Raw genomic sequence first — 20,902 nt, 5'->3', positions numbered from 1 at the left:
TGTATCTGAAAAATGGACTAAATATGGAATAATACACAGTCATAAAGTAATAACCATTTCTAACATATAAGCAGCAGCCTCTACAGGGATAAAAATTCTGCTTTAATTATTTTTATGTAAATGAATAGTTATATCTCTCAAGATATTTAAATATAGATATATATCTATATATCAAGTCATGAGCCCCAAATAGTCATTATCAGGAGAAAACTATACCAATTATGTATACCTTGGTACCTCAGAGAAAACTCTAACATTACATCAGGAGTAATACTTAAATAAAAAATTTCTAATTGCAACCAACTTTTTCTCCAATCCAGAATGTCTTCTATTTCTACCCCAAGTGATAGTTAAATCCTGCAGTCCCCACAAAGCTTCCCTGATTAATTCAGTCCCATGTGAGTTCTTTCTCCTATGAACTGTCACAATATATGTTTTACATTTATTTTTGAGACAGTCTCTCTCTGTCGCCCAGGATGGAGTGCAGTGGCACTATCCTGGCTCACTGCAACCTCTTCCTCCAGGGCTCAAGCGATTCTCCTGCCTCAGTCCCCTGAATAGCTGGGATTACAGGCACATGCCACCACATCCAGCTAACTTTTGTATTTTTAGTAGAGACGGGGATTCACCATGTTGGTCAGGCTGGTCTCAAACTCCTGACCTTGTGATCCACCTGCCTTGGCCTCCCAAAGTGCTGGGATTATAGGCGTGAGCCACCACGCCCAGCCATGTTTTTTCATTTTTGTATTTTAACATATTTTGCAGTTAAAACAGTACATACAGCATACATGTGCATTTTTAAAGTAAAAAAACTACTCCTTTATCTTTTAAGCAATAAGTACTATTTTCTTCATACCCTACATCCTTTCTTAGGAAATTATTTCTATACTACCTTGTGATATTTTTCTTCTAGTGTTGAAAATAATGTTACTTGTTTCCTCTCTTACAAAGGCTGTTGCCTTTACCTCTCAAATTGTAAGATTTTTCAGGGTAGGACTTCACTATGCTCCTTCATCTTCCTACAGGACCTAGTGCACTGATTTGTAAAAAATCAATTTCTTATTTGATTTGATGAAACAAAGGTGCTTCTCTGGCATGACTAAGGACCTGCCATGTCCTACTGTTTTTCATATTCTCTCTAGAAATACAATCTAAGAACCATCTATTCCAAATGTCTACATTATTATTTCACTCATTCAAATATTTATCAAGATCCTACTATGTGCATAGTACTAATAAGTGCACACAATTTTAGGGCTACAGCAGTGATCGAAAAGGAACAATTTCCTATCCTAATGACTCTTTTGTGTACCCAGGGATTCAAAGAGGAGGTCATGGTTGTTGTATTTTATCCAAGAAACTGACCTTCTGATATGATAATATGCTAAATAAGTTATGAAGGAAGGACCAGAAAGGCACAGTATCTTAGTCTGTTTGGGCTGTTATAATAAATTACCATAAACTGGGTAGCTTATAAGCAACAGGAATTTATTTTTGCACAGTTATGGAGGCCAAAAAGTCCATGATTAAGGCAGATTTAGTGTCTCATGACGGCTTGCTTTCTGGTTAATAGAAAGCACCTTTTCGCTGTGTTCATTGTGGAAAGAGTAAGGGGGTCTCTCTTAGTCCTCTTTTATAAGAACACTAATTCTACTCATGAGGGCTCTGCTCCCATGAGCTAATCACCTCCCAAAGTCCCCACCTCCTAACACCATCACCTTGGGGGTTAAGATTTCAACGTCTCAAGGAGAACACAAACATTCAAATTACGACACACAGAAAAATAAATCCTGCCCCCAAGGTAGGACAGTTTAATCATTGCATAGTTCTGATACCCTAAGGTATCACTTTCCCTAGGATATTTCATGCAATGAAAAATAAAGCAGCCCATACAGCATATCTGTTCACAAAGTTTCCTTCATTCAGATCTCATGGAGCTTTAAAATTTTATATTTAAAAACAAAGCTGGCTGGGCGCGGTGGCTCAAGCCTGTAATCCCAGCACTTGGGAGGCCGAGACGGGCGGATCACGAGATCAGGAGATGGAGACCATCCTGGCTAACTCGGTGAAACCCCGTCTCTACTAAAAAATACAAAAAAACTAGCTGGGCGAGGTGGCGGGCCCCTGTAGTCCCAGCTACTCGGGAGGCTGAGGCAGGAGAATGGTGTGAACCCGAGAGGCGGAGCTTGCAGTGAACTGAGATCACGCCACTGCACTCCAGCCTGGGCTACAGAGTGAGACTCCGTCTCGAAAAAAAGAAAAAAAGAAAAAAAAAAAAAGCTTTGTTGTATATAATAATTTTCATAGTCTTAAGTCTCATTAGTTTTACCAGGAATAGCAATTGTTGAATTTTGCAAGTTTAATTAATTCTTAAGCCAGACTGCCTGAGTTTAAATCCTGTACCTACACTAGCTCTACAATTTAGGCAAGTTATCTAAACTCATGTGCCTTAGTTCCCTTACCTGTAAAACAGAGATAACAATAGTACCAAATTTTTAGGACTCCCATGAGGATTAAAAGAAACAATGTACAGTCTTTAAAGCACTTAGAATACTACTTGGCTCATACACAAACTGATGTGTGTTCACTGCCAGCACCCATCATTATATTTAAATCATCGTCTTATTCACCCAATTTACTAAAGATGATGCCAAGATCTGTAATGATTTTTTTTTCAATCTTATAATTGTAAGGAAGTTTCTATTTTGACATAAAATATTGGTATCACTTTTCCATATATAACATACATTCTTGAAGACAAGTGATGTCTTTACACAAAACCTATTAGCACCTCCAGCTAAGCAGCTAATATTTGAATGCACATTAGGGACAAAATATTTCATGATTCATAGAGGATGCATGAAAACAGTGATAGAACTTACAATGCATTTTACAGTTATAAGGTACAGGCCAACTTTAAAAAATAAAAAGGTCTTTTTAGTTCCCTCACATCCACAGACCACCCATAAGAACAAAAGTAAAACAAAGAAGTAAAGCTTTTCATTGGATCTGCTGGCACAATATTTTTCAATATGTTGACAAAGAACTTGATTTCGCCAACTAATTATTACATTCATAATCCATGTCAAACTTCAAGAAGAACATTCATGTCACCAATTATTCAAATTTAGTTTGAGATTTAGGGAAAAGAGGAGGTTATCATGAGAGAAAGCAAGTGTTTGTATAATCCACTCAAACAACTAGTTCTAGCAAGACCTAGCAGTAAATTACTATTGTTCTAGTTAGTTTCTATTTAATTGGCAAGGTTATACTAACAGATTACTCAGGTGGGAAAAGTAAATGATTGATATTCCATATAAATCGATAAGCAAAATGACATGGTTAACCTGAAAATACATGTGAGTAGCAGTCTATACCTACAAGAATATAAAGTGGACATAGTATTCACTGTTTTTATCAAATCTACAACTTTCAGATTGTTTCTAGTTGTCTTTGGTATTTAGCTTTATTTCCTATGTCTCATTTTACCTACTTTTCCATTTTAAAATCTTTGGTAAACAACTTCTTTTAATGTTTTACTATCATTTTTTTTAAAAAAAGAACAATAAGTAGGGCTATAGGGTAAAACAGTTACAAAAAGAATCCATAGTCAAGTGGAGAGATAGAGGAACCAAACATTTGCTTTTTGCATGTTAATTTCTTACGAAAACACATACCTACAAGATGGGCTATGAAGGGTAAGGAATAAATCTTCAAGAGGACTAGCACAAGATCCATTGCCACACATAGCAATAAGTCTATTTACTCACAAGGTGTTTCATATAGTGCTCTTATAAACTGCACTAGCTAATATTTCAAGTATATTACTTATAATCTGTTGAATAATAGAAACTTACAGTAATAAGTTCCGATTTGAGTCTTTACTTAACACTTGGTGTTTAGCACTCTATGTCTTATCTCATTTAAAATTCACAACACTGCAATGAAGCAGATACTATCAGACTCTCGTTTTATTAACGAGAAAACGGAAACCAAGCATGTAATTGGTTAGGTGGATGAACCACTGGAAGGCATCTCCCCTAGAGTTTCTAGAGGGAGTTCAGCCCTACTGACACCTTGACTACAGACTTCTGGCCTCCACAACTGTGAGAGAATAAATTTCTATTGTTTTAAGCAATTCCGTTTATGGCAATTTAATACAGCAACTACATGAAATGAATAGAGCTTATTGGTCATTTAAGTTTCCTATTCTTTGACTTGTTATTCATATCCCTTACTCATATTGTTCAGGGATTGTCTGAGTTTTCATACTGATATACAGGAGTTCTGTACATACCTTAGATTTTAAGCCTCTGTTGACTATAAGCACTGTAATATCCTTCTCAGTCTTTGGCAGTCAATGTCCCTAGTTAGGATTGGTTAGGCCTCAGAACCCTATCTCCTAGGTAAGGTTTCTCCTTCCAGAACCCAGACGGCAAAGTGGTGACTTGAGCCTGTGGACAAGACACATGAATCCATGATTGGCTCTTCTGTAACCCCCACAGGATTTCCGTGTCTTGTAATTTAAAAGTAGCAAATATTATTCTGCCTATGCCTTAAAAACAGGAAAAGATTCTCTCTTCTATACACAGTCCAAACAGAGGTCATTCTGCTTTGAATAAGGTCTTAAGTATACAGGTCTGCCTCTAAAATGAGAGCTGTTTTCCTATAGACAAAGACAGTTTCACTCATCTTCCATGGTCAAAATTCTCCCTGACACAAGGCTTAAAATCTCTCAACACAATGCATTGCGAAGAAAAAAAAAGCCAGTTGTACAAGTACAAAAACCAACCACAGTGCAAAACTCCAAAGTAAAAACCCCACATGGTCTGCTCCTAGTAAGGTACTACCAAAGCTTAAAGTCATCCACCCTGATCCTAACAAAAATGACATGATTTTGCTCCTCTACATTTTACTAAGAGCTGTAATCTTCTATCTACAATTCAATATGAAAACTCTAAAAGTATTTTTCCCCATAAGGATGCAGCAAATTCATTGGGGGAGGGGAAAAACCTGATATGGCAAAATTGCTAAAAGAATACATTTCAAATTCTCTCATGACAAAAAAAAGTATGTGAGGTGATAAATATGTTACTTAGCTTGATTTACTTATTCCATATTGTATACATGTCATAACATCACATTATACACCATAAACATATACAATTATAACTTGTCAAGTAAAAATATTAATTAAAAAAAAATGATCTGAAGTAATGGAAGTCTTCGCATTCATTCAGTATAATTATTCATATATGTTGCTACAGGAATATGTGTTTTACGAAAAAAAAGCCTGCCTTGGACCTTACTGGGGTACTATCTAATATGTGGCATATGTACTATGCTACATTTCTGATATCTAAAACAATGATCCACCCTGCATAGGGCAGACCCACCCCCTTCTGCTACTATCACTACCAAAAAGACAGGAAAATACAACCTACATCTCTACTCCCAGACAAAATCCCTTGCAAAGCTAACAGCCTAAAAGAGCAGGGGTAAGGGAGCTCCCAGTCAGCAGAAAGTTCCACATAGAAGGGCAGGCATTTGGTTTTCTGTCCTTCGTAGGGTAGGGAAAGAGGGGAGGGATAGCATTAGGAGCTATACCTAATGTAAATGACGAGTTAATGAGTGCAGCACACCAACATGGCACATATATACATATGAAACAAATCTGCACGTTGTACACATGTACCCTAGAACTCAAAGTATAATATAAATAAATAAATAAATAAATAAATAAATAAATAAAAAAGAAAGGCAGGCATGCCAGGCTTCTCCTTCCAACCTCATCTACCAGGTAAATCACGAGGAGGGAGTCAAAGGTAGAGTGCAACCAAGGGGCACTGACTCTGCTAATATGGTGGTTCTTGGGAAGGGTGGGGAATGGAGGGAGGCCCAGAAAGGGAAACATTGATTTATAAACAAGAAAGAAGAATCCAAAGGAAATAATGGGGTTTTGTCCCTACTTGGAATGTGAACATGACTTTTTCTACTAGAACACAAAATAAAATTGCAAATGTTGACAAACTCTGTAACGTGGTATCATTTCTGATTTTCAATATCCCAACAAAATTTGCCACTTAGAACTTTATAATGAGCTAAATGGCAAAACAAAGACTCCTTTTGTTGTGTGAATACTTCCTAACATATTTTTTACATTCATACTTTTGAATTCAGGATCCTTTTTATTCTACAGCTTATTTTCAACATGCTTGTCTTTATCTTTCACTTGTTGTAATTGTGAGTTAATTTTTCAAACAGGCTTGTCAAAACCCAATTAAGAAGTTATCTTCTCTTCTCAATTTGGTCCCACAAAGCAAGTAAAGATGACAAATATTTAGTAGCAATGCCTGAGTAGTCTGGCAACTTCAAAGATGTGTAAATTGAGGGTAAAAACACTTAAAAACTAGACTACAAATAATTATTGCTATATTTTTCAAATACTTTTAGAATAGGTAAGAATATTAAACTGAAAAGACCACATAAAAATGTTTACAAAAATTATAAGACACTTACGACATAACTTACAAATGATACTAGTTAAATTTTTCTATGTGGAAGTTATGTTGGAACTGAAAGGGTAATAACTAACTTTCATGCCCAGATGTAAATACTAATGAAGTAGTTTCAAGATTCAGGAGGGTAAACAACACTCTAATATAGAAAATCTTCTTATACAACCTGCAGCAACTGAAATCTTTCCATCCCTTTCATCATTTAGCTAATGGGTCTTAAATTTATAAATGCCCCTTGGTGAGGGCATAATCTTTTCCCTGTGTAGAAAAATTCCTGGGCAAAAAAATATTGAAACACAACTCAATTATCCTGGCACAAGAGCAGTACATCCCACATTCTTTTTTATTTGTTTGAAGACAACGCCTTGCTCTGTCACCTAGGTTGGAATACAGTGGCACAATCATAGGCCACTGCAACCTTAACTACCTGAGTTCAAGTGATCCTCTGCTTCAGCCTCCCGAGTTGCTGGTACTACAGGTGCATACCACCACACTCAGCAATTTATTATTATTATTTTTTTTATTTTTTGTAGAGATAAAGTCTCTCTATGTTGCCCAGACTGGTCTCGAACTCCTGGACTCAAAGCAATCCTCATTCCTCAGCCTCCTAAAATGTTGGGATTACAGGCATGAGCCACCACGCCTGGCCCCCTCATTCTTTAGTTTAAAAAAACACATTTAGAGTTTACTAAGCTAGAAGCTTTATATATGTAGCTTATGTGATTGTCATTATACAATTCAACCATTACATCTTAATTTGACTACTCAAAGAACTGCTTGTCAGCATTCTCCATCATATTCCTATATATCCGGAAATTTCTTGACATGGAAAAATGGCAAGAAGGGGGAAAAGGATGTGGGAGGGGAAAAAGGAAAGCAGGTGAGTTGGGGAGAGAGGGAAAAAGGAGGTAGGAGAGAAGTAGAAAGAGGGAGGAAGAAAGATGGTGAGGCTTAGGGAAAGAAGCCTATAGGATATTGCCAGTGAGCTCAGTCTTACAGGACAGAAAGAGTTCTCCAGGTAGATAAGGGGAACCATGGCCTTCTAAACAGGGAAGAGAATAATAAATAGCAAGTTGTATATGGCATATACAGTAACCACAGGTTTTTCTCCATTGGTAGCAGTCTAGTGAGTGTAACAAAGTTTAGTGAAATGAGGATACAAGAGTTGGCAGTGAACTGATCAAATGAGGCTATGTTAGGCTTTTATAATCCAAGCATTACAACACAACACTTAAAGAAAGAACCCAACGCTGTGGTCAAGCTGAAACACTGACCACCAACTACCCCTTAGAGGACCATATTATGAGCTCAAGACTCTAATCATAAGCTGGTATGGGATAACAGATAACAGATATAATGGAGTGAATCTGCTTCTTAGAAAGAATCTGCCCAACAATCAATGGTCATGGTGGACTCTATCCTGCTTTCTCCTCCAACATGGCTTCTGTAGAACCTGCTGCATTTATGATAATTTCTTGCCACCTACTGTTTTGATAATATAACTTTTAAGGACTGACATCCTATGCCATAAATGTATACAATTTTGAGGAACTGAGTAAAGGAAAAGTCACAGTGTAAATCCCTGTACATCATATAGACACAGCTCCCTTTGAATTCTCATCGGAGGCATGGGCAAGCCAGGGTCATTGGGTGTAGGAGAAGGGAGCCATGGGCATCAGTCACTGCAGAGGGCCCTGAGGGATGGGGCAGCTTGACTGGTGCCAAGAGCTCTGCAAAGAGGGGGAAGGAGAACTGAGGAAAGGAAGAAAGTGAGGGGAAGAAGGGGTGGGAAAGAGAGGGAACTAGCGGCTTCATGCATGAGGAGACCAAGGTGGAAGTCCCCAACACAGCCCTTCCTCCCTGCTCTGAACTTGTTCAAATCATCCACTTCTCTGACTATCCCCCTATCCTTCTGTTAAAGAAGGCAGGGGGCCAAGTTCACACCAGAGCTGCCACCTTAGTGCACTGGCATGTGCAATGATGCCAATTTAAAAAACAAAGGCATCCTGGGCAGAAAGAGAGAGAGAAAAGGCTGGTCTCCACTTCCCTTCCTAACATGCATGAGCAGAGGTTAAGTGTATTTAATATCTTTACTCTTGAAGGGCCCTTCACATCCAACTACAATCACTGACAACAACTTCTGTCCATGGTACACCATCAAATGTGCATATAAGTTTATTAGGAAAGTAGAAAATCAGAATGGCAATGAAATTCTATGCGATATAATAATTTTTAGAACAGAAAACTCAATAATCAAGCTAAAATCTCAGCAGTATATAAAGAATTGAATATATTCCAAGGGGACTGAAAAAATTCATGACTGAAAAAGGAAAAAATATCATTTATGGCTTTATCAAAATCTTGCACAGATTAAAGGTCATTTAGGAAAGAAAAACTACCTCTGCAATCATTTGTTGTAACTTAGAAAATACAAGCTCATATAAACCATCTCAAAGAAGAAAGAACTTGCTCAAAAAAAGAGTTCTTGGGATGGAAACTCTAATTATTAAAATAATATTTCCTAAACATTATGCTTGAATTAAATACTGCAGTCTCCTCCTAACTCTGGAGCACTGGACTATTTCAATTCCAAATAATCAGTGAATGCTTGAAAGCTGGCTGAGTAGAAATAAATAAAATAGGATTGTCATACTAAAGGTGTCAATCAGACCTAACGAGTCATTCTAGAGCTAACCATTTTAAAGACAGTAAATATATGCCATAATAAAACCACAATACCATTAAATTACACTTTTAGTTATAATTTCTAGATGTAATTTGAGAGGACACACAAAACATATCCGAACAAAATTAAAAACACACGAAAACAGTATTAATGCTGTTGTAATTGTATATTCTTAAACATACCTTGACAGTAAATAAGATTTTAGGTACTGTGAAAGTATAAAAGAGAACTTCATAGACATGTATGTATATATACACATATATATGTATGTAGATGTATCTACATATACATGTAGATATATGTGTGTATGTATATATGTACATATATATACATATATACATACACACATATATACATATATACATACACACATATATCTACATGTATATATGTAGACACAGAGAGAGAGAGAGAGTGAAACCTTGGGGTCTTTTAATATACCCCTAAAAAGAATATACCTGCTATAATATTCCTAAAAGTGAATCACCCAGTTTCAGATTGAAAACTGAATGTTCATAAGATTACTGCCACACATAGAACCACCGATGACAGATAACAAGCAGAATTGATTATTGCTGTTTTGAATATTATTAAATTTACTGATATAAAGCTGGGGTTTATTTTTTTGTACATCAAAAATGGCCAAATATTGGCAGTTTCATATAGTTTAACAAAAGAGCTATCATTTGAAATATACATGCCAGGCATCGTGTTAATTATGTTAACATACTTAATCTTAATTTTCACAGCTTCATGAAAAATTCATGTTATCAATTTCTGTGTGCATAATATTTTCATTCTGAGGTGGGCATCATCACATTCAAGTCCTCTAGATTTGCTCAACACCAAAAGGAAAATTTAAAAATCAGTACCCCACTCCGAGCTGGTAAAGCTGGCCAGGACAATCGTAATAATTAATTACTGTTTATAAATATGTCTCTTCTAGTAGACTGTGGGCTCATGGAAGTCAGGAACCTTGCCTTGTTCATCTTTTTATTTCCAGGGCATATGGCAATACCTGACTAGCACTTTAAAAAAAGTTCATTTAATTATTTACTCAGATAGATTGATTGCTTAGTGTCTACTATATGTTCGGTGCCGTATAAGCCATGGTATCCTGCTCTGATGCAGCTTATAATTATCAGAAAGTAGCACACATGATAATATAAATTAAGTGCTGAATTGTGCAAAACCATGGCAGATACTTGTGGGAAAGCAATGATGTAGGTAATAATAGTAATAGCAGCTCACATTTAGCTCAGGCAGTGTACTTAGCAATTTAACTTCATTAACTGATTTAATCGTCAACCATCCTTGGAGGCAAGTACATTATTATCTCCATTTCACAGATGAAAAAACTCAAGTACAGGAAGGTTACATAAACTCCATCACTCACACAGATCTGGAAGTCCAACCCAGATAGAACAAAACTCCCAGTGGTTTTTCACCTGTTTTTTTTTTTTTTTTTTCCCACGTGTTTAAATTCTATTTCCTCTGTGCTGAAGCCTCCACAAGTCCTGTAAGTCAGTGATTTCTAAACATTTTTAAATCATGAACCTTTCGGCAATCTGTTGAAGGCTAGTGATTGTGATCTCTTCTCAGGATTATGCTTTTAAACACATAAAAATAAGTCTATAGGATTACAGAGAAAAGCAGTTATAATGAAATACAATTATAAAATTATTTCAATAAACAAATTTGTGCTATAGTAATACGTGTTTCTATGACTCATTAACAAACTGTAAAAAGGGATTTAAGAGTAACGTAGTTTCAGTGTAGTTCATGAACACATATTTTGAGAGAGCTGCAGTGGAATGTAATGTGATATGAAAATTTATGTGTTTCTTTTGGTGATAATGACACAGACACTGCTAGTACTACTGTAGTTTATTGTTTAAGTCATAATATAAGAGAATGCTATATCTCAGAGGTTAGTGAATATAAGGATCTAATGTTTTCCCATCCTAGTTCACAGACCCCCTGAATTCCATCCAGATTAAAAATCCCTGTTTGTAAACTGCAACTCATCCATTTTATTGTGAAAACATCTCATATATATATATATATACACACACACACACACACATATGCATAGGCGTGTGTGTGTGTGTGTGTGTATGTGGGTGGGTGGGTGGATAGATAGATAGATAGATAGACAGACAGACAGACAGACAGACAGACTGATTAAGGGGGTATAAGTGTAGTTGTGTCATATCATGGATATACTGCATGAACCATCTGGGCTTTTAGTGTACCCACCACCCAAATAGTGTACATGTACCCAATAGGTAGTATTTCATCCCTCACTTTCCTCTCCCTATCCTCTCATCTTTTGAGAAATGCAAATTAAAACCACAATGAGATAGCATCTTACAGCAGTCAGAATGGCTTATTACTAAAAAGTCAAAAAATGGCAGACACAGTGGGGTTCATGCCTATAATCCCAGCCCTTTGGGAGGCTGAGGCAGGAAGATGACTTGATCCCAGGAGTTTGAGGCTGCAGTGAGCTTTGATCACACCACTGTACTCCAGTCTAGGCCACAGAGAGCGACCATGGTCTTGCCTCATATGTTGGTTACGAATGCTGGGAATGTGCCCTAATCCACACTGAAAGAGGAAGTACTTAAGAGCAAGGTAGAACCAATATGCCCTGGAGGATGCCTGCATGATACCACACAGATAGCAGATACCTATTTATAGGATAAATTCATACACATTTTATATCATCCCTGTGTCCCTAAAAAGAGTTGGTATCTCCTAAACAGCTTGAATTTTTTTTTTCAAATAGTGTTTATTCAAGACACTAAATTTTAACTCACCAGCTTAACCACTCTAAATAAAACTCCCATTCACCAATCTAGATTCTAGATTCAGATGCAAAAGAATGCTTTTCCCAACGATCTTATGAAAATAAGATTCTCCATACTGTCTTATAGAAACAGTCAATGACAAAAATGAATATTTTTGACAATTGTAAGGGGGACTATGTCTTTAGTATGTTTTATGTTGTGTCAAATGAAAATTATCCTTCCAATAACTACTTTGATAGTAATCAATATAAAATTAAATTTTATAAACAAAACCAATAGTGTACTAGAAACCAGATGATCAATGACTATCTTAGCTAGTCACAGGCTTGCGTATGTTACTTGTTTAATGCTCTATGCTTTCCAAAACCTTAATCTATCCATTTTTATGACAATGAAAGACAAAAGCTTTAAGTATGTCAAGGTGAAGCCAGCCCCCACTGTGACTGTGCTAACACAGGTACATGTGTTTTCTCTCAAGATCTCTCCCTGAAGCCAAAGAAAAGAGAAAAAGCTTTAAAAATAGAAGCTTAATGATAAAAAGAACCATTGAGTAAATCTGACAGAGGATTAGCAGAGGACATGCACGAAACTGACTTAAGAGTAACATTTGAGCGAGCATAAAACTTATGATGCTTTCAGGGTCATAGAGTCAGGGAAATTGGATTATTTACTCTTAGAAACTGTTTTTATTTTTTTTATTTTTTTTTAAATTTATTTATTATTATTATACTTTAAGTTGTAGGGTACATGTGCATAACGTGCAGGTTTGTTACATATGTATACTTGTGCCATGTTGGTGTGCCGCACCCATCAACTCGTCATTTACATCAGGTATAACTCCCAATGCAATCCCTCCCCCCTCCCCCCTCCCCATGATAGGGCCCGGTGTGTGATGTTCCCCTTCCTGAGTCCAAGTGATCTCAATGTTCAGCTCCCACCTATAACTGTTTTTAAAAAGAACATAAAAGAAAATTGTAACTCTAAAATTAGGAAGAGCTTCCTGATACAAAAAAAAAAAAAACTATCCACATATAAGATAGAGATTGCTTAATGAGGTGCATAACTAACTATAGATATTCAAAGAAACATTACTTACCCTTAAGCTGACAAGATAAATAAACGAAAATGAATAAAACTAAATAACTTCCTGAGGAAAGGCATTTAAAGTTAAAGAGCATTTCCCTGATTAATGAAGGAGTAATCCTGTAAAATGGAATCTGTGATCAAATGGACTTCCCCATCAGAAAGCTGCAGCAGTGCCACGGCTCAGAATTCCTCTAAGTACTAACTTGGCATTTCTCCCTCATGAAAGATACGGCTTTGCTGACGCTGGATTTAGTTAAAGAACCAAGGGTATTGGAGAGCCTGATAAACAAATGTGCCCTTCAAAGGATTATAAATAGGTATGAGCATAAATTCTTTCTTAATTGTGGTGCCAGTTTAAAGTATTAAGACTATGGCACAGCACAAACATAAGCATCTCAGATCTGTCAAGGTCCTATCTTTGCAACGTGTTAGCTCTAAACTGAGCACCCTTTCCTTGGGCCTGGGAATTAGGGAATGCTACACTGAAGTAAATTGTATGTGCTTCTTTCTGTTCTTGGTGGCTACCTAGCTTGGGCTAAATGCCTAGGCCATTGGTGAAATTGAGAATTTACACCAGCTTTACTTACCCACAGCCCACCTATATAGATGCACTATCTTTTTATAAGAATATAGAAGCAGAAGAAAAGAGAAGAATGAAGAGTTAACAGAGAGAAGTCTAGCCCTGCCCTCTGCAACAAATTTGCTAGGTAGGCATGCAAAATTGACACTCTCAGTTTCACCTAAAAAATGCATGAAGAGAGAGGAAGAAAATGCTCAAACAAGATGATTTCCTCAGCTATCTTCAAGCAACAAAATTCTATAATCCATGCATTATCCAGTCTTCATAACAAAATGGTTGCCATCAAGAATGCAGGCAACTTTACAGAACACACTCACAGGTAGCAGAAACCCAGATATTGTATACAGCAATAGGAATCTCAGACATGAAAACACAGTGTGCAAATTCTTACACAACGCGTAATTTAAAATGTCATCCTTAGCATATAAAAAAAATGACGTGAAATACAATGGTTAATATCAAAAATAGCAAATGCAATGTGATCTGCAGAGCTCAGTGCAAATTTAGAATATCACTTCTCATTATTGGTTATGGATTTCATCTGTGAATGTGTTGACATTTTTTTTTTTTATTTCCTCTTGCCACAGGCTGCCAATCTTGGTTTACTTAGCGATCAGGCCTTTTCCAGGACATTACTGCAAAGTTTAAAAGGTATTTCGACAGGTCAAACATCCCTTGAAGTATGAAAAGTAAATTTTTCTATTCCAAAATAAAATGACAAAAAATTTTCATCAAAATATTTAAATACCAATCTTCCCAGCTCCTCTCTCTCTCTCTAAGCTTACAAACATAAGACCAAGCAACGCAGTATACATTATCAAGGCTAAAACAGTGAGGTAATTACATAAAATTTAAAAAGCCTGGGTGGAGTGCGGTGGTTCACACCTGTAATCCCAGCACTTTCGGAGGCCAAAGTGGGTGGATCACAAGGTCAGGAGATCGAGACCATCCTGGCTAACATGGTGAAACCCCAACTCTACTAAAAATACAAACAACCCCGTCTCTACTAAAAATACAAAAAAAATTAGCCGGGCATGGTGACGGGTGCCTGTAGTCCCAGCTACTCAGGAGGCTGAGGCAGGAGAATGGCATGAACCCAGAAGGCGGAGCTGGCATTGAGCCAAGATCGCACCACTGCACTCCAGTCTTGGCGACAGAGTGAGACTCCATCTCAAAAATTAAAAAAATAAAAATAAAAATAACAACAACAAAAAAGGCTGAAAAGGCTCTTAGTTTTTACAAAGAAACCAATAAACAACTGCAATAATTTTTAAGTAAATACGAAGAGTTGAGGTATAATGTTAGGGGAAGAAGAGAGATAAATGAAATGATGCCAACCTGACAGCTGCTGGTGGACAATTGGAGCAGACATTCCCAAATTCCTTGGGAAGAAGCTAACTTCTGAAGTCAAGTTCCTTGGTATTCTAGACTAGGAAGTAAGAGTGCCTATAAAGATTCAAAAACAATGACCTGAAGATTTGTCCTGAAAGTAAAGTATCAATCATGCTCTTTTACTTGTTCTTTACACTTTGGGGGACTGTAGGAATAGCCAGGATAAAGAAAAGGAGAAATACAAAGAAACAAATTAACATTCAGACGCTTGTGTAACTAGAGGGAGCTTTGTTTTTTCAGTTTTATTTATTTTAAATTTATCTTTTGATCCATTATATTTGTACACATTCATGGGGCACTTGTGATATTCTCTTATAGGCATAAGGTAACACAAATGATAATTTTCTTACATTTGTAATGATCAAGTTAGGGTATTTAGGATGTCCATCGCCCAAGTATTTATTATATTTCAAGTCGCCTCTCTTCTGTTTTGAAAAATACATCGTTGTTAACTATAGGCACCCCACTCTGCTATCAAACACTAGAACTTACTCTTTCTAATTGTATGTTTGTTTCCATTATCCAACCTCTCTTTACCCCCTATCCAACACCCATTCTTCCTAACCTTTGGTATCTATCACTCCTTTGCTACCTCCATGTGATCAACTCTCTTAGATTCTACATATGATGGAAATCATGCAGTATTTGTCCTCCTGTGTCTGGCTTATTTCACTTAACACAATGACCTCCAGTTCAATCCACGTTGCTGCAGATGATAGGATTTCATTCTTTTTTTATGGTCAACAGTATTCCATTGCATATATACATCACATTTTATTTATCCATTCATCTGTTGATAGACACTTAGGTTGATTCCGTATCTTTGCTATTGGGAATAGTGCCAGAATAAACAGGTGGATGCAGGTATCCTTTTGATATATTGATTTAAGTTTCTTTGGATAAATACCAAGTAATGGGATTGCTGAATCTTATGGCATTTCTATTTTTAATTTTTTGAGGAATCTCCATACTGTTTCCTGTAGAGGTTGTACTAGTTTACATTCCCACCAACAATATATAAGAAATCCCTTTGCTCTACATACTTGTCAACATCTGTTATATTTTTCCTTTTTAATAATAGCCATTCTAACTGAGGTAGGATGATATTTCATTGTGGTTTTTATTTTTTCACATACATGTTGGCCATTTATATGTCTTCTTTTGAGCAATGTCTATTTATGTCCTTTGCCCTTTTTTAGTGATTTTTTTTTTTTTTTTTTATTTTTACTGTTGAGTCTTTTGAGATTCTTGTATATTCTGGGTATTAGTCCCACCTTACCCCTTCTACATAGAAGAAAACAGTTCCAAAGCAATGGCATGAGTTGCACCAACATAATCAGCTCTTGAGTAGAACCTAAATCACAGAGGTACTAATCCATGAGGGGTTGTAACTGGAATGAAGAGGAGGAGCGGCAGAGGGAAGTATGATGTAAACCATTGTCATCGATGATTTATAATCATGAAAACAGAATCCGAAGGAGATAAAATGAACTGTAGTCTCTACGTGAAATGTGAAATGTGAATGTATCTTTCATTCTAAGAGAACAGAAAATGAGTGAATATTGGAGGTAAGAAACTTACAAAACATGCAAAATACAAAAAACAAAATGAATAAAATAATCACATCATAACAGAGAGTTAAGCATCTTCTTAGTGTATAAACAATGCCTATATGAATCAGTATTAAGAAAATGAACATGTAAAGGAGACACAGGACATGAACACATAGTTCACAAAGAAATATGAATGACCAATATAGAAATGTTAAACTTCACTAACAGTAAATAAATAAATAAATAGGGAAACCTAACAGTTGGCATTTATTTTATGATAATACCAAATGTGCAAGAAAAAAAACAGCACTCATATATGGTTACGGTAGAAAAAACTGTTACTACCTTGAGGGCAATTTGATAATCTGTATAAAGAACTTAAGCAGTGCTCATCACCTATCACCCAGTAATTCTACTTGCAGAAATTTATCCGAGATAATAAATTTAGCAATATGCACAATTATTTCAGCATTTACTTTTTAATAGTAAAAAATGAAAACATAAGTGTCTAACAATAAGCAGGATATTAAATAATATTTAGATACAAGCACACAATGATCTATTATGCATGTACTTAAAACCATGTTTATAGAGAATATCTGATACTAAAGAAGGCTCATGTCATATAAATCAGATTCCAGTTTTATACATACAAAACAGAAACACCAAACTGTTAAAAGGGGTTGCCATAGCTATTGAAATTATATAGGTGGTATTTTTCTTTTTCTCTCTTTTTATAATATACTATTTTTAGAGCAGTTTTAGGATGACAAAAACGTTTCTTATTTTAAATATTCCTTAAATTATCCAACATAAACATATACTACTTATATTAAAAAGTGTTCTTAACATAATATCAAAGTAGAAAATTTCTGAATTTCAAAATTCAAGACATTTTGAAAAAAAAAAAAGGCCAGAATTAGACCATTTTGGGAGTACTTTTCTCCAAATTTCATAATAAACTATAATAAACTATTGAAAATAATTTTTTAAAGTTTATTGAAGGAATGAAAGAATTTGTCCCATTATAAAGCAGGAAATCTGAACAGCAAATGGTGGTGGGGGTGGGGGTGGCAGCAACAAAGTTTATTTTAATACTTTTTTGGTAACTTTTAAAAGACTAAATACATCTCTAACTCTCATTTATTCTTTGGGACCAAAATAGAACATAAACAAATGAAAACAATAAGAAAACTATACATCCTTTCTGAAAAGTTGTGAACAAACCCAAGTCACAATTTTTTTTAAAAAGCTCTAGCATCCACATTGTGTGCAATAGCAGAACTTGAAAGTTTGTATTATGCTGAAAGCAGCTAGTCAGCAACTTACACTGTCTTTTGGAAATCTACAAGAGAAAGACCATTTACTTTTCCACATGTCCACTACAAATCACATTGTCATTTGTTATATTTGGATAAAGTGCACCTGAATTCTGTGAAACAGAAGCAGATATCTGATGACAAGAACAGCTTGGAAAGTAACAAACTGCAATAAACCTATGTTTACCCATCTGCAGAGTCAGCTGAAGTTTCCTAAATTAAAAAAGAAATAGACCAAAACCAAAAAAAATTGGTCAAAAACGAAGAGCAAACACTTGTAGAATTTGTGTCCATTTCAGGACTTCCTTTAGACAATGAGATGCTTAAAGAAAAAAAAAAGTGAAGAGGGGAAAAAAAAAATCCCTTCAATTAACAAAAAAGATGAAAGTACAGCAGAATCAAACAACGATTATTAACCATAAAATTATCAAGATTATAACTGCCAACTTGTATTAAGTAGTTAGGTATGCTACCTGCCATTTCTTTCTTCTCTTCCTATTCTGGTCTGTCCCTCTAGCATCATGTCTGCCTACTTAGGCGGTTTAGATATTTGGGTCAATTTTTAATTATGCCAACTGTGTGAGAATATTGAAGAAATTTCACAAACATATTTCTTTATTATTCTTGTTACTTATAATACTTAAGGGCATCTTATTAAATATATGATATAAATTATATTGTTACATAAAAATCATTATTATTCCTCAGTATATGCTTTTATGTAACATGTTGAACAGTATTCATAGTAAATACTAATTATAACTGACATACATACACAAAGATACCCCGCACCCAAGAAAATACCACATAGAAATATCCAAAAAGATCTAATCCTGGAATAATCTAGTTGAAAGAAATTATTTCCCTTAAAAAAATGTACCAAGAGGAAATGAATTTTGTCAAATAATGTGGAGAAACAGAAATATATCTTGGGTTTCATACCGAGATCCCAGGTATTAAAGTAAACCAAGTATCTGAAGGTACAACCACTATAAGAATAGACAGATAACTCTTTTTCTTTTTAGATGGAGTAATTGTCTATAGACTATATAGACCTACAATCAAGATGGAAAAGGCTACTCACAAAAGTTATTCAGGAAATAGCAATCATAAAGCTGAGAGAGAAAAATAATAGCAAACAGATTTTGGGAAAATGTATATACTAAGAGTATGAAGGTGTGTTTTCAATTGAATTGATAATACACATTTATTAGGATTGTTCATATATATATTATTGAACAATATAATATATATTCCAGGATTAGATCTTTTCGGGTATTTCTATGTGCTATTTTCTTGGGTGGGGGTGTCTTTGTAATATATATTTGTGTATAATATATATTATGTATATATATAATTACATGTATTTACATTATATATTATATATAATTATATATTACATATAATTATATTTTATATAATCCTTCAAGTCAATCCTTCAATATACATTATATATGCGATGTAAAATACATATTATATACAGAGTCAGAAATGGCTATCACAGCTAAAGGATAGTAAACATAATAATTGAGCAAATGACCACTTAAAGGTTATTAATAGTTCAAAACAGCTGCATACAGCAAACAATATATATAACGTCCCTGAAAACATAGACTTCAAATGATATAAGAAGCCACAAAGGATCACAGAATCACAGAATAACTAGTTTAGAAAGAACATGAAAGGCCAACCATGCTTCATAAGTATCTAGCATCTTCAAGGAAACACAAAATCATGAAACTAAGAACAATCATATTCAAAAGAAATTTCATTACAATACAAAAGTAATACTTTTAGATAAAGAGAATGATGGAGAAAGTAAGAATAAAAACAAGACCAAAATATACAGTTTCTAGATAGAGTAATAAATACTGTAATACCCATTCACTCAGTCAACAAGTATTCACTGAATATATTTGTGTGCTAAACTGGGGATACAATGGTATACAGAAATGGCTCTGCCATGGAACACACATTCTAGAAGTTATAAAGTCTGTATCAATATGGTTCTCAAATGACCATGCGAATCAAAATTATCAAGGCTGTGAACAAATGTGATCCCAAAAGAACCAATCCTTCAAGATGGATCCCAAGTGGCTAACTAGGTTTACATTCAAATTGAGTAAAGTAGCCATTTGCTGACTAGAAGTCATACATGTTACTCTGAGTTCCCTGAAAATTCACACCTCCATTTAACTTTGGGACTTCAGGAACCCACCTGAACCCACCTGAACCCACCAATCAGAACTCACCTACCCTGTCCAATCAGGGCCCAGTTATATCCAACCAATCAGAACTTGGTTGTGTTGACCAATCAGAGATAAGCAAGTTTGAATCCTTTATTTCCATAAATGGACCTGACTGGAAACGTAGTGCAAAATCTTTCACTATAAAATCAGAGCCCATTGCTTAAGTCAAGGATTTCTAGGCCACAATAACCTATGATCACATCACAGCACTCTAGTCAGGGTGACAGCTGAATGAGACCCTGTCTCAAAATAAATTAAAAATCAAAATTAAATGAAATTCCTTTTCAGAGAACTTTTGTTCACAAGGCACAGGTTCAAAATTCAGATGTTGAAGCCCCATTCTCAGAAATTCTCATTCAACAGGTCTTGTATGGAACCTAAGAGTCTGCTTTTAGTCAATTGCGGTGGTCTGAAGTTCTTAGCTCTGCTTTTAATTAGCTATGCAGTTTTGGACACAAGTCACTTAACTTCATGTGTAAGATGGGAATAATTATCTTGTTTATAAGATTTATTCTAAAATATAAACATATATTTAAATATATTTTAATTTCTCTGATGTCTGAGACTACTAATAGATTTTGAAGTGCCCACAGTACCTGACATAGGTATATTCAAAATGGCAACTGTGAAATAATGATAGCATGCCAGAAATACTTTAAAAAAAAAATCTGGATTCACATTTATCTTGGATGCTTACCAAATATATAAC

The 20,902-nt window shown here is 35.3% G+C and overlaps 1 protein-coding gene across 1 annotated transcript in view; it reads right to left on the bottom strand.

Moving 5' to 3' along the window:
• Nucleotides 1-2,211: 2,211 nt before the first annotated feature.
• LOC116274669 (calcium-dependent secretion activator 2-like) overlaps nucleotides 2,212-20,902 on the bottom strand; it is a 167,750-nt gene continuing 149,059 nt past the window's right edge. Inside the window, exon 3 of the mRNA XM_031665937.1 lies at nucleotides 2,212-4,454. Coding sequence (XP_031521797.1) covers nucleotides 4,371-4,454 — 84 coding nt within the window. The 3' untranslated portion in view covers nucleotides 2,212-4,370. The remainder of the gene's footprint in view (nucleotides 4,455-20,902) is intronic.

This window comes from Papio anubis, chromosome 4, assembly GCF_008728515.1.
Source record: "Papio anubis isolate 15944 chromosome 4, Panubis1.0, whole genome shotgun sequence".
NCBI classification, from domain to species: domain Eukaryota; kingdom Metazoa; phylum Chordata; class Mammalia; order Primates; family Cercopithecidae; genus Papio; species Papio anubis.
The sequence above is the reverse complement of the archived record's forward strand: the minus strand, read 5'-3'. Positions and strand labels throughout refer to the sequence as shown.